Source organism: Diceros bicornis, chromosome 18, assembly GCF_020826845.1.
Source record: "Diceros bicornis minor isolate mBicDic1 chromosome 18, mDicBic1.mat.cur, whole genome shotgun sequence".
NCBI lineage: Eukaryota > Metazoa > Chordata > Mammalia > Perissodactyla > Rhinocerotidae > Diceros > Diceros bicornis.
In genome coordinates, this window is record NC_080757.1 from 15951599 (window position 1) to 15965657 (window position 14059).

The window sequence follows — 14059 nt, forward strand, 5'->3', positions numbered from 1 at the left end:
GTAATAGTCAAGGGCACATGCGTTCAAATCCTCACCCCACTGACAAATTATTTACCTTCTTTGCACTTTAATTTCTTCATCTGTAAGACGAGGGTAATGATAAAATTCTACCTTACAGTGTTACTGTAAATAGTGACTACTATAAAGTATCTGGCACACTGGAAATGGTCAAAAATTAGTTCTCTTCCCCTTTCTTTATATTACCGATTACTTACGAGACAAATGCTCTTTATTCTATTTACCACAATAGTTCCATGCATAATCTCTTATTTCATGATGTTAGCTCTTGCCCCAAATGCCTCTACTATTTGTGTTAGTTGCTTATCCTTTCAGGCCTGTGTCTTTTGAACTGAAATGACACTACTTGCTTTAGCCGGTAATCAAAATTGACAAGGGTTCTCCACACTCCGTCACCACAAACACAAAAATTTTCTTGGTCATTTATAAATAAAACCTAAGTAATACTTCACCTAACACTGGAAATGTTTCCAAAATTTTGAATATAGCAAAAACTAATCAAATTATTTAAATAACACCAGGATCCTTCTTTTTAAAAGTGAAGAACAATTCCTAATTTGTCTTCAAGACATAAGGTAGCAGCTGTAAAGTAAATGAGGACTACAATTCGCAATCACTTCTCAGGACTAATTATTCCTAATTTACTCAAATATTCACTCGACTCTGCCAACTGTTCTTCCCCATCCATCTCTGCCCCTTTCTTTTCACTGCCTCATAGGCACCTAGACAACATTTACTGGGCACCTCAAACTTGCCAGCACTGCTCCAGGTACTGGAGAGACTATGTTGAGCAAAACCACAGGCATAATTTCAGGCCTCAAAGAATTTACAATTGGGGGGGAGACAGAAAGTAACTGTTATTAATCAAATAAACAAATAAATGTAAAATTACATCTGTGATTATTAATAATAGGCAACATATACTGAGCATTTACTCTGTATCAGACAGGGACTAAGCACTTTAAATGTAAGTGCTCACTTAATCCTCCCACTAACCTTAGGCAAGAAGTACTAGGTATCATTAGTCTCATTTTACAGAAGAGGAAAGGCAGAGTTTAGTATCCTGCCCAAAATCATAACAGCTAATAAGTGAACAAACAGGAATTAGGGTCTCAAAATAAAGGGATTTAGCCTAGCAAGGGAAGTCAAAGAAGGTTTCTCTGAGAAGTAACTGAGCTGAGATATGAAGATTATGTTAGCCACTGAAGGGAGACTAAAGAGCCACCTAGGCAGTAGGCAGAGGGAAAAGAATGGTCAAAGGCCCTGTGGAAAGCAAGAGTATGGAATATACCAGGAACTTAAATAAAAAAAAAAAGCCTGGAAAGGAGGAGAGAACAAGTGGGAATATGCTATGATGGGAATGGCAGGAGGATGATTATGCCGGATGGAAGTGAGTAGTCCAGGCCAGAAACGATGGTGTCAATGTCGATGGAGAGAAGTAGATGGATTTAAGAGATACATGTAGTAAAACACACCGGACTTGGTGATGGACTGGACCTCAGGCTGATGGAGTTTGTAGGAAGAATGATTCCACAATTTCTGGCTAGCATAACTTAACGGATAATGGTGCCATTCATCCAGCTGGGGATCAGAGGCCCAAACTTAGGAAGATAATGTATTTGCTTTGCGACATGTTGAATTTAAAATGCCTTTGAGATATCAGGTAGGCAGACAGATTACAAAGGTTTGTCTTTCAGAGTAAAGGTGGCTCCGGACAAAGACATTAGTGAGCAATTGACATATGGATGGTAATGAGGTTGTCCTGGGAGAATAGAGCCTAGAGAACAGCCATGAGTCAACAGAAATTTACAAAGAGGGACCTGCAAATAAGACTGGGAAAGACCAGCCCACCTGAGCCACAAAAGCCAACAGTAGAGGGTGTTATCAGAAAGAAAGAATACTCAAGAGACTCAAACGCTGCTGAGAACGCTGGTAAACTGAAAACCGAAACCTGTCTATTGGATTTAGCGACTTGGAGGGACTGCTACCTTCAGCCAAGGTTACTTCTATGTGATCCTAGAAGGGACCGACTACAGTCGGTTAAAGCGTTAATGGGAGATGACGACATGAAATAGCTGAAAACAGACAAGTCTGCAGAAGTTTGGCCGTGGGCGGAGGAAGGGGAGGAGACAGAGGGCGCGGGAGGGAGATGGAAAATCAACAGTTTATTTTGCTTCGTTTTCTTAAGCAGGAAAAACATGAGCATGTTTACAAGACGATAGGAAAAACCGTGTGATTCTAGGGAGTCAGCCGGCGGTTCCCCCCCGCATCCCGCGCCCGCTGTCTCCTCCTCTCGCGTTCTCTCCCCACGGCCCCCAGCTCCTCTCCCCCTTCTCCACCCGCAGAGCCACCCTAGCCCGCCGGCCCGGCTCGCGGCCGTCTTCTCACCGCAATGGCCCCCTCGCTCAGGTACCCCACCATGGCTCCAACGCGCCAACTCCCGCGCTCCGGCTTCTGCGCAGCCCGCACTTCACTCCCCGGGGACCCCACGCTCCAAAGCAATTGGCCCGAGGCGCTGCGTGCGCCGCTCCCGCCTCCCGGCGTGCGCACGGCGCAGGGGCGGGCCTAGGGGCCGAGCAGCCCTCTCATTGGCCGAGGCGCGGCGGGCGGCCTAGGTGATCCGCCCGTGCCCAGGTTGGGGGCCTGGTCGCAGGATGGCGGGGCCCGGGGGCGGGGCGCCAGGCCGCCGGGCGCGCCGACGGTGACGCGGACGCAGCGAAGCGCGCGGGTGGCCAGTTCCGGGAGCTTTCCGAGCTGGGTTTCGGAAACAGACCGGCTCAGTCTTTGGCGGGCAGACCGACAGGTAGCCCAGAGAATTAGTGCTGCTCCCTGATAACTCTGCTGCTAAATGTCGTCGAAGCAGTGACTTGATTCCTTCAGCAGCCCGGTGCTGAGCTCCCGCCGGTGCCAGACCCTGCGCTTGGCACAGTGGGGGGCTCTGAAGGTAAATAAGACCCGGTCCCTGCTTTCAGAGAGCACAGTCTGTCCAGGAGTTTCCGCTGTGAGTAGCCGTAACTCAAGGTAGACGGGGTATGGGCCCCAGGAGAGAGAGACAGTGTGCTGTGATCACGGATGGAAAATCAGGGAAGGCTTCCCGGAGGAGTTGTCATTTGCACTGAGTCTTGAAAGATGTGTGGAAATTTGCCAGCTGGACTGCAAGTGAGGGTAGGGATGCTCCCGGAAGCATGAATAGTTTATGCAAAAACTAGGCAGATGAACAGCCTGGCAAGCTGGGGATAGCTTTGAGTAGCTCAGGATAGTAGGATACAGAGGAAGAAGTGAGACTTGAGCATTAGAAAGTAAGGCAAGGGTCCGGCCGGCCCGTGTTAAGTGCCCGTGCTCTCCTACTGGTGGGCCCAGGTTCGGATCCCTGGCGAGCACCCACGAAATGCTTGTGTGGCCATGCTGAGGTGACATCCCACATACAGCAACTAGAAGGATGTGCAACTATGACATACAACTATCTACTGGGGCTTTGGGGAGAAAAAGGGAAAAAAAAAGGAGGAGGATTGGGAATAGATGTTAACTCAGAGCTGGTCTTCTCAGCAAAAAGAGAAGGATTGGCATGGATGTTAGCTCAGGGCAGATTTTCCTCACAAAAAAAAGTAAGGCAAGGGTCAAATAATGAGGGATTTGTACTTGGCTTCCCTGTGCTAGGAGGAGCTATTGATGAATTTAAGGCAAAGGACTGACATCTGCCTCACTGTGGAAGATGGATTGAATGGGGGGAGGGTGTTACTGAGGGCATGGAGACTAGTTATGACACTCTAGAAAGAATGCCAGACAAGAGATAGTGAGGGCTTGAACTAAAGGAATGACCTAGGGATAAGAAAAAACCGAACTAGAGAGAGATATTTACTTAATAGTTGCTGGGCAGAGTGAGAAAGGAAAATCGGGATGTCTCTCAGGTTTCTGACTTGAGCCTAGGGTAGATGGAGGGCTAAGAGGACAGATCGTGGCTAGCTGATCACCTAGTGGTGCCTAGAACAAAGTAGGCTTTCGGTAAATATTTCTGAATGAAAGGATGTTGAGTGAATTGGTGTGAGAGAATATAGATCCTTCCTCAGCATATAAACAGCTATAGAAAAAGACCACGAGAATTGATTTTGTTGCTTCATGCTGGCTTAAATGAAATCTTGACTAGAATTGTGCATTTGTACAAATTGAATTCCTCATTTTCTTATTCGTTTTATAGATCTAAAGTAACATGGATCTGCCCGTGGATGAGTGGAAATCGTATGTCCTTCAGAAGTGGTCTTTGCTCCCGATGTCGACTCAGGTCACAATTTCTACAGCAGAGACTGTGAGAGATATTTTTCTTCACTCCTCTTCGCTTCTTCAGTAAGTGAGGGGAAGCTTTTTTTTTTTTTTTTTTTAAGATTTTATTTATTTATTTTTTTCCCCAAAGCCCCAGTGGATAGTTGTATGTCATAGCTGCACATCCTTCTAGTTGCTGTATGTGGGACTCGGCCTCAGCATGGCCGGAGAAGCGGTGCCTCGGTGCGCACCCGGGATTTGAACCCAGGCCACCAGCAGTAGAGCATGCGTACTTAACTGCCAAGCCACGGGGCTGGCCCCATGAGTGGAAGCTTTAACCAGGGAAATTTTGATCTGCAAAATGTTCTCTTTTGTCATTTGCTTTCAAGTTATATCTCTTTTTTTTTTTTTTTTTGTGAGGCAGATCAGCCCTGGGCTAGCATCCATGCCAATCCTCCTCTTTTTTTTTTTTCTTTTTCTTTTTGCTGAGGAAGACTGGCCCTGAGCTAACATCTGTGCCCATCTTCCTCCATTTTATGTGGGATGCTACCACAGCATGGCCTGACAAGCGATGCGTCTGTGCACGCCTGGGATCTGAACCCGGGCCGCCAGCAGTGGAGCACGCGCACTTAACCACTACGCCACGGGCCGGCCCCAAGTTATATCTCTTTTTAATGGAAGGATTAAGCTCAGATTTTTATATTTGGGGGCATTCAGCAGTTCTTGCTATTATCAGTGTTTTCTAACCTACTGTTATAGAACAGGTAGGGATGCTATTTAGCTTTTTCAGTGTCAGTACAATGTTTCAATAATCATGCCTTGCTATAGTCACTAGGCTGTGAGCCCTGCCATATCCCAAAGGATATAGCGGAGATTTATTAGCTGCACGTAGAAATTCATAAGCGCTCAAATTTGACAGGACCTTAGAGGTCATATAGTCTAATCCCAGTAGTTTTCAAACTCTCTTGACTACACTCCTCAGTAAGAAATACACTTTGCATCACAACCTAGTACACATATACATATGTAGAAAACTGAAACAGGAGTTTCCCAAAACTTGATTCAGTAAATTTTTGTTGATCACCTATTTTGTGCCAGCCACTGTGCTATATGTTTAGTGAACAAAAAAATACATCAGTAAACAAAAAATAGACAAAGATCCTTACCTTTGAGAGGTTAATTCTAGCGAGGAGGAACAGACAATAAACATCATAAATAAGTTAAGTATATAACGTGTTAAAGGTGATAAGTACAGAAGGAAAAAAAAGAACAGGGTAGGGGAAACAGACAGTGCTAAGAGCAAGAGTGCGGGTTGTAGTATTAAATAGTCTGGTCCGATAGGCCTCATTGAAAAAGTGAAAGTTGAGCTAAGTCTTGGAGATACAGGCGTTAACAAAGTAGATATCTGAGAGAAGAGCGTTCCAGGTGGAGATCCTAAGGTGAGAGAGTGTCTGGCATGTTCAAGAACAGCAGGAAGGCTAGTGTGGATGAACAGAGTAAGCCAGAGGGAGAGTAGGGGGAAATAACATCAGAGAGGTAATAGGACATGCACAGGGGCTCGGGGAAAGCAGGTAGCACAAATCGTGTTGGCCCTTGTAAGTGCCTTGTCTTTTTACTCTGAGGAGGAAGTTATTGCAAGGTATCGTAGGCAGATTTCTAAAGGTGGCCCACGGCATTCTTGTCCCCTGGTTATTCAATCTAACATTAACCTAAGTGCTGCTGTGAAGGGATTTTGCAGATGTAATGAAAATCCTAAATAAATTGACCTTGAGATACAGTTATCTGGGTGGGCCTAACCCAGTCTGATGAGACCTTTAAAAGCAGAGAATTTTTTCCAGCTGGTAGTGGAAAGGGAAATCAGAGAGATTCAAAGCAGGAGATTTGAATGTGCTTTTGCTGACATTAAAGACGGAGGGGACCACATGACAAGAATGCAGGCAGCCTCTAGAAGCTGAGAGTGCTTTCTGGCTAATAGCCAACAAGGAGATGGGGACCTCAGACCCACAGTTACAAAGAACTGGCTTCTGTCAACATCCTGAATGAGCTTAAAAGAGGATTCTTTCCCAGATCCTCCGTGTAAGTGGTCACCTTGATTAGCCTTGTGAGACCCTAAGCAGAGAACCCAGTCAAGCCTGCCTGGACTTCTGATCTACAGAACTGTGAGGATAGTCAATGGGTGTTGTTTTAACCTGCTGAATTTGTGCTGATTTGTTACGTAACAATAGAAAACTAATTCACAGGGTTTTAAGAGAAGAGTGATATGATCTGATTATCTTTTAAAGCAGAGGTCAGCAAACTACAGCCTGTGTAGTAAATCCATCCACTGCCTGTTTTTGTATGGCCATCAACTAAGAATGGTTTTTACAGAGAAACGTTTGTGGTTGATTTGATGTTAGGGAACACTGGCTTTGAACTCCAGTTAAGCAAATTGATATCTATTTTTTAAAAAAAAGAATTCCGTTTTTCTCATTAGTAGACCTGTATTATAAAAATATTATACTCAATTATTATTATATTTTGAATTTTGTCAATAAAAAGTTTTTACAAATGTGTTTCCTTATTTTTTATAGAAGTACCTATGTAATAGCCTCAATTTTACCTCTTAGCCCACAAAGCCTAAATATTTACTCTCTGGCTTTCTACAGAACATTTGCTGACCCCTGTTTTAAAGGATTGCCCTGACCACTGTGGTGATGATAGACTATAGCTGGAGCAAGAGTGGAAATAAAGAGACCTGTTGGGAGGCTACTGCATGAATGTAGGTGAGAGAGGAGGTGATGGTAACTTGGACCAGGGTGGTAGTAGTGGGGGAGTGATGAGAAGTGGTTGGATTCTGATGATAGACTTAATAGCATTTCCTGATGGATGGGATATGGTGTGTTAGAAAATGAGAGAAGTAAAACATGACTCTAGGGATTTAGGCCTAAAGGGCCAAAGGTAGAAGGATGAAATTACCGTCACTTGGGAAGGCTGCAGAAGGAGCTATTTGAGGAAGGAAGATCTGGGGTTCATATTTCAGTTTGAGATGTCTATGAGACGTCCGAGTGGAGATGTCCAAGTGGTCGTGGAGTTCAAGAGAAAGGCCTGGGCTAGAGATGTAAATCTGGGCGTTGTACATGGCATTTTGAGCCATGAAACTGGTTAAGTTCACCAAGGAAGACAGTGTAGATGCCTACTGCATCTGATGTACTTTGTATTTTCCCTCCTACTTACCTCATTTAAAAAGTACTCATCAGGACCAGCTAAATTGATTTCACGACCCATTGCATCATGACCTGCAGTTTGAAAAATAGTGTGTGAAGCTCTGCAGGTCTGTGGATTCCTTTTACAGAATTTCCAGAAATGATGGAGAACTGCCAATGAAAACTTTGGATAATAGGCAGAGTTTTCCAAAGATAGCTGATATAGTGTACTAACCAGCAAAAAGGAATAATTCATGAGAATCATTTGACATTTTGGTGCACTGAAAGAAATATAAATCAAAGAAGAGGATTTAATTAGGCTTTGTGGGCTAAGAGGTAAAATCGAGGCTATTACATAGGTACTTCTATAAAAAATAAGAAAACACATTTGTAAAAACTTTTTATTGACAAAATTAAAACGCCATTTAATATTGGCGTTCCTCAAGACTCCAGCCTAGCCTCTCTCTCTTTTTCACTCTGTATTCCCAACCGATGCAGCCTCATTCACACCCATGTCATCAACTACCTCCTATATGCTGATTACCCTCAAAATTATATCTCCAGCCCTCACTTCTCCTCTGAGACTCAAATCGTTAAATCCACCTGACTACTTAAAGTCTCAAAGATACTTAAAAGTCAACACATCAAAAACCAAACTCACAATCTTGCCCTTAAAATTGGATTCCCTTCCAGTGGTCCCCATTTTAGTGAATTGCACTGCCTTATTTCACTTCCTAAAGGTAGAAACCTATGAACCATTCTATATTAAACAGCTGCCATGATTTTCCGCCTGTCTATGTCAGATCATTGTGATCCCTTAGTGAATTACACCACCATCTGTCCAGTTCCTACCCAGAAACCTAGGAGTCATGCCTGATATTTCCTTCTTCCTCACGCCTCATATTAAATCTATTCCCAAATTTTGTCTGTTGCAGGACTATGAATGCTAGATTTCTTTCACATTTTGCAAATAGGACTTCTTCTTCTGGGTAGGATATGATAGGTCACAACAGACAACACTCCATTACAACTAAAAAAAAAAATTGATGTTGTAATACTCATATTTTTAAAGACATCAGACAGTGATGAGGACTAGATGGACTAAAATTCCAAAGAGGGAAGATTCCTTCCTAGGTGATCACCAGCCATTGTCTTTTCTGGGGGTAATTAAATGCTGAGGATCAGGCTGGCCCTAAGCACAGGGATTATCCTGGGGGAAACTGAAACTAGCAGACCTTTTGGCGATCATTTGGGGCCGATGTGATGGATTGGAAACTAGAGGAGGCCCAAGCTCAAGGCCCAAATGCAAAGTCAGTTCGCCTCATGGGACATTTACTGAGTTCTCAGGAAGTACAGGAGGCCACTCAAAAAGGCAGAATGAAATCTCCTGCGATCTTGCAGTGCTGAGGACCAAAATCCCACTAGTGGAAAGGGACCTGCAACACACAAGCAATCTCTTTGTCAAGACATTTGCCGGATTTTGAACCTCTGTGGTGTGGTAAGTTAAAAATTGAAGTTCAAAATGTCCTAAGACCAAAACTTTCAGGCATGAGCAGACAGAGACTTTCCAGGCTCTTAACCAAAAACTCAGGAGGGCTACGCCCAAGGAACAGGGAGAAAGCAGAGGTGTACTGAGTTTTAATGAAACTGTAGCCCAACCCTGATCCAGCTCAATTTTTGATTGGATAAGGTAGGCCAGCCCCTCTTCTTCTCTTCCTAACATAGGAAAGGGGGCACTTTTGTGGTGGAAGATGTCATCTAGCTTCATTACGTCTTCTATCTACAGTGTCAGGAATACAGGTAAAAATTACGAAACATGCAAAGGGGCATAAAAGTGACCAATAATGAAGAGAAAAAATAAACATTAGAACTATATCAACTGATGTCCACATATAGGAGTTAGTAGACAAGGACTTTAAAATAACTATGATACTATATTTAAGAAAATGGAGGAAAAGTTGACAAAGTAGATGAAAAGATAGATTTCAGCAGATAATTGGAATCTATAAAAAAGAATTAAATGGAGATACTTAGAGTAGTCAAAATCATAGAGACTGAAAGTAGAATGGTGGCTGCCAGGGGCTGGGGGTGTGGGAAATGGGGGGTTATTTAATGAGTATAGTGTTTCAGTTTTACAAGATGAAAAGAGTTATGTGTGGATCATGGTGATGGTTACACAACATTATGAATGTATTTAATACCACTGAACTATATACTTTAAATGGTTAAGATGGTAAATTTTATGTTATGGGTATCTTACTACAGTAAAAACAATTTTTTTAATGATTGAGACAAAAAGAATCAAATGACCTTTTTAGAATTAAAAAATAACATGACTGAAATTAATTGAATTCTTAAGCTTGACAGCAAATTGGATACCGTGGAACACAGGATTAGTAAATTGGTTTACAGGTCAATCAAAAACAAAATGAAGCAAGGAGAAAAGAAGAATGGAAACAATGGCACAGCACGTAAGAGATTTGTGGGACACAATCAAATGGTCTAACATACTTGTAAATGGAGTCTCAGGAAAGAAGACAGAGAGTGAGGCAGAAGCAGTATTCCAAAAGCATGACCACAAATTATCTAAAACTGATAAAAGACAACCCACAGATTCTGGAAGCTCAGCAAATCCCCAACAGTGTAAACATAAATAAAATCACACCTAGGGCCATCAGACTAAACTACCAAAAACTGAAGACATAAAAGAGGAAATCCTAAAAACAACCAAAGAAAAAAGACATGTTGCCTTTATGGGAATGAGAATAAGTCTCATGGCTGATTTTTCAATGAAACTGTGGAAGTCAGAGGACAATTGAATGGCACATTTAAAGCACTGAAAGAAAAACAAAGCAAAACAAAACTTGCCAACCTAGAATTCTACACCTAGTGAAAATATGTTTCAAAAATGAATACAAAATAAAGATATTTTCAGACAAAAAAAATCTGAGAGACTATATCTGCCGATTAGAGCTACAAGAAGTACTGAAGGAAGTTCTTTGGATTAAAGAAAAATCATTCCGGATGGAAGCATGCAATTGCAGGAAGGAATGAAAAACACCAGAAAAGGTAAATATTTTTAAATTAATTATTTAAAACAGTGATAGTGGAGCTGGCCCAGTGGTGTAGTGGTGAAATTCCTGCGCTCCACCTCAGCAGCCCAGGGTTCGAGGCTTGAGATCCCGGGCGTGGACCTATACACCGCTCATCAAGCCGTGGCAGCGTCCCATATACAAAGTAGAGGAAGACTGGCACAGATGTTAGCTCAGGGACAATCTTCCTCACCAAAAATAAATAAATAAATAAAAGTAAAACAGTGATAGTAATAATGTCTTATAGGGTTTAAAACATGTAGAAGTAAGACGTGACAACAATAGTACAAAGGGCAAGATGGGTAAGTGTAGTTTAATTGTTGTAAAGTTCTTGTATTGTGTGAGAAATGGTAAAAATACCAACTGAAAATAGGAATAAATCAGAGATTCCTTTTGTAATCTCTAGAATAACCACAAAAATATATATAAAAATTTATAATCAAATCAAGTTAATTCTCCCCCATTTCCCTATGTGGCAGGCAGAATAATACACCCCAAAGATGTTCATGTATTAATCCCTGGAATTTGTGAATCTGTTAGGTTACATGAAAAAGGGAAATTAAGGTTCTAATCAGCCAATTTTAAGATAGGGAGAGTAGCCTGGATTTTCCAGGTGAGCCCAGGGTAATCATAAGTGTCCTTAAAAGTGGAAAAAGGAGGCAGAAGAGAAGAGTCAGAAGGAGATGTGACCATGGAAGGTCAGAAAGATGCAACGTTGCTGGCTTTGAGGATAGAGAAAGGCAGCCACAAGCCAAAGAATGTAGACAGCCTCTAGAAACCAGAAAAGGCAAGGAAAGAGATTCTCCCCTAGAGCTCCAGAGAACCACACATCCCTGCCAACACCTTGATTTCAGCCCATTGGGACCCAGGTCAGACTTCTGCACTTCAGAGCTGTAAGATAAATTTTTGTTTGTTTTAAGCCACTAATTTTGTGGTAATTTGTTACAGCAGCAACAAAAAACTAATACACTCCCTTTAATCCAAATTATTGTCAGTTGCTAGACCATGTAATAGCTTCCTAACTGGTTTCCCATATCCATCCTTGCCTTCCTCCAAACTGTGTTCTACAGCACAACAGGAGTCATTTTTCAAAACACAAATCAGATTATATTGCTCTCACTTAAAACCTTTCAGGAGTTTCTTTTGCTCTTACAATAAAGACTAAAATTCTTTATGTAGCCGGTAAGACATTGCAGTCTGCCCACTGCCTATCTCTCTGGCCTCCTCTCTCGCCACCCTCCCCTTTCAGACGTATTGGCCTTCTTTCAGTTCTTGATATGCACTCAGCTGCTTCTTGCCACATGGCGTTACTTAGGGTATTTCTTCTGCCTGAAATGCTTTTCCTGAATGCTTCTGCCTGAATGGAGCTCCTCTCCATTCCACCATGCCCTAAGAACTAATTAGCTTCTGCTCATCCTTCAGCATCAGCCAAATCTTCCTCGAGAAAGGCTTCCCTAGGGCCGGCCCCATGGCGTAGCGGTTAAGTGTGCGTGCTCCACTGCTGGCAGCCAGGGTTCGGATCCTGGGCGCACACTGATGCACCACTCATCAAGCCATGCTGTGGCGGCGTCCCATATAAAGTGGAGGAAGATGGGCACGGATGTTAGCCCAGGGCCAGTCTTCCTCAGCAAAAAGAGGAGGATTGGCATGGATGTTAGCTCAGAGCTGATCTTCCTCACAAAAAAAAAAAAAAAAAAAGGAAAGGCTTCCCTGAGTTCCAGCTGGGTCACCTTCATTTTTTATACTTAGAACATTGCATACCTTTCTTTTTTATATTTGTGTTATCATTTTATTAATGTCTATCTTCATTCCTAGACTATAAACTCCGCAAGGGCAAGGACCATGTCTGTATTTGTTTGTCTTTCTGTAGACAAGGATAGTGCAGTGTCAAAAAAACAGGTAGTCAATAAATATTGATTGAATGACAGTTTGGTAAAGCTCTTAGTTCACTGACTAGCACATATTAATGCTCAGTTTGACACATAGTGAGTCATATTGTATGACTCATGTATGCAGGTACGTAAACACATACCTTTCAAGTTCAAGGTTGACATTTTCATCTTTGTGCCAGCAACTATCACAGTGTCTGGCACATAGTGGGCACTCAGATTTTAGTTGAATGAAATAATGAATTCAATGTTGAGCCTTGCCAGTTCAGGTTCTAGGTATAATTAGGGTTATATATATATATTTTTTGCTTGCTATTTTTCTTTTTTATAAAAGTAAGATACAAATACATTCTCATTGTAAAAGATTAACATATATTTAATAAAGTAAAACATGAAAGTTTCCTGCTTACCCTTCTCTTCACTCTCTTTCACAGATAGAACCACAATTTATTAGAGCTTTCTGGTTCTTTTTACGTATTCTCATACATTTGTAGATAAATACGCACATATCTTTTTCTTCTCTATTAGGTTATATTATGTGCTTTGTTCTGTGAGGTTTTTTCCAACATCACACCTTAATCTTTTTTTTTTTTTTGAGGAAGATTGGCCCTGAGCTAACATCTGTTGCCAATCTTCCTCTTTTTCTTTTTTTCTCCCCAAAGCCCCAGTACATAGTTGTATATCCTAGTTGTAGGTCCTTCTAGTTCTTCTGTGTGGGACGCCGCCTCGGCATGGCTTGATGAGCGGTGAGTAGGTCTGCGCCCAGATTCCAAACTGGTGAACCCTGGGCCTCTGAAGCAGAACTCGAGAACTTAACCGCTATGCCAGCGGGCCAGCCCCTACACCTTAATCTTTTTAGCAACCACATGATATTGCTAGTATAACATGCTACAGTTTAGTTATTCTTTTCCTTATTGATGGCAGTTGTTATTTCCAGGTTGTTGTTGTTTTACTATTACAAACAATGATGCAGTGAACAACTTTCATATATGTTTTTGTACGTATATTTAGAACTTAAGATAAATTTGTAGAAGAGGAATTGTTGCACCAACGGTTATGGGCATTTTAAATTTAATAAATACTCCCAAGTTGTCTTCCAAAAAGCTGTACCAGTTTACCAGGACCAGTATATGAAAATCAGTTTCCCATATCCTCACCAACATCAGAAAGTAGCAGTCTTTGATTTTGCCAACCTTAAAGACAAAATAATCTTGTTTTAATTTGCATTTTTCTGATTATTAGCGAAGTAGTGCACCATTTCCGACGTTACAGCCCATTTATATTTCTTCTGTAAATTGTTCATTTGTGTCCTTTGCCCATTTTTCTAGTGGGTTGTCTGTCTGTCTCTTATTAATTTATAGGAGAGCTTCATAAATCTGTCTATATAATTCTTTGCGGTATATGTTACTAATTTTTCTCCTGGTCTTTTATCTTTTTTACTTTACTTAGGATGTCTTGCATTGTATATAAATTGTGTGTATGTGTTTTAACTTTTGTACAGCCATGTCTGTCATTTTCTTTTATGGCTTCTGGGTTATGTGTCTTACTTAGGATAGTCTACTCTACCCCAAGATTATAAAACTATTCTTTGTTTTCTTCTTTGTAGTTTTGTGTTTTAGTT

General features: G+C 41.7%; 2 protein-coding genes across 8 annotated transcripts in view; one reads left to right on the top strand and one right to left on the bottom strand.

The window, feature by feature from the left end:
* The window catches only part of RPA1 (replication protein A1), a 62587-nt gene extending 60072 nt beyond the window's left edge, over nt 1-2515 (bottom strand). For both annotated transcript variants that reach the window (XM_058560117.1, XM_058560116.1), the window contains exon 1: nt 2407-2515. In XM_058560117.1, the coding sequence (XP_058416100.1) occupies nt 2407-2439 (33 nt within the window). In that variant the 5' untranslated portion in view covers nt 2440-2515. The remainder of the gene's footprint in view (nt 1-2406) is intronic.
* SMYD4 (SET and MYND domain containing 4) overlaps nt 1940-14059 on the top strand; it is a 49163-nt gene continuing 37043 nt past the window's right edge. The window contains exons 1-2 of one of the 6 annotated variants that reach the window (XM_058560110.1): nt 1940-2017; nt 4214-4359. In XM_058560110.1, the coding sequence (XP_058416093.1) occupies nt 4226-4359 (134 nt within the window). In that variant the 5' untranslated portion in view covers nt 1940-2017; nt 4214-4225. Of the gene's footprint in view, nt 2018-2718; nt 2963-4213; nt 4360-6920; nt 7038-7163; nt 7586-9883; nt 10527-14059 lie in introns of those variants that run through there. The other 5 variants (XM_058560111.1, XM_058560109.1, XM_058560112.1 and 2 more) reach the window with 5 other exon arrangements.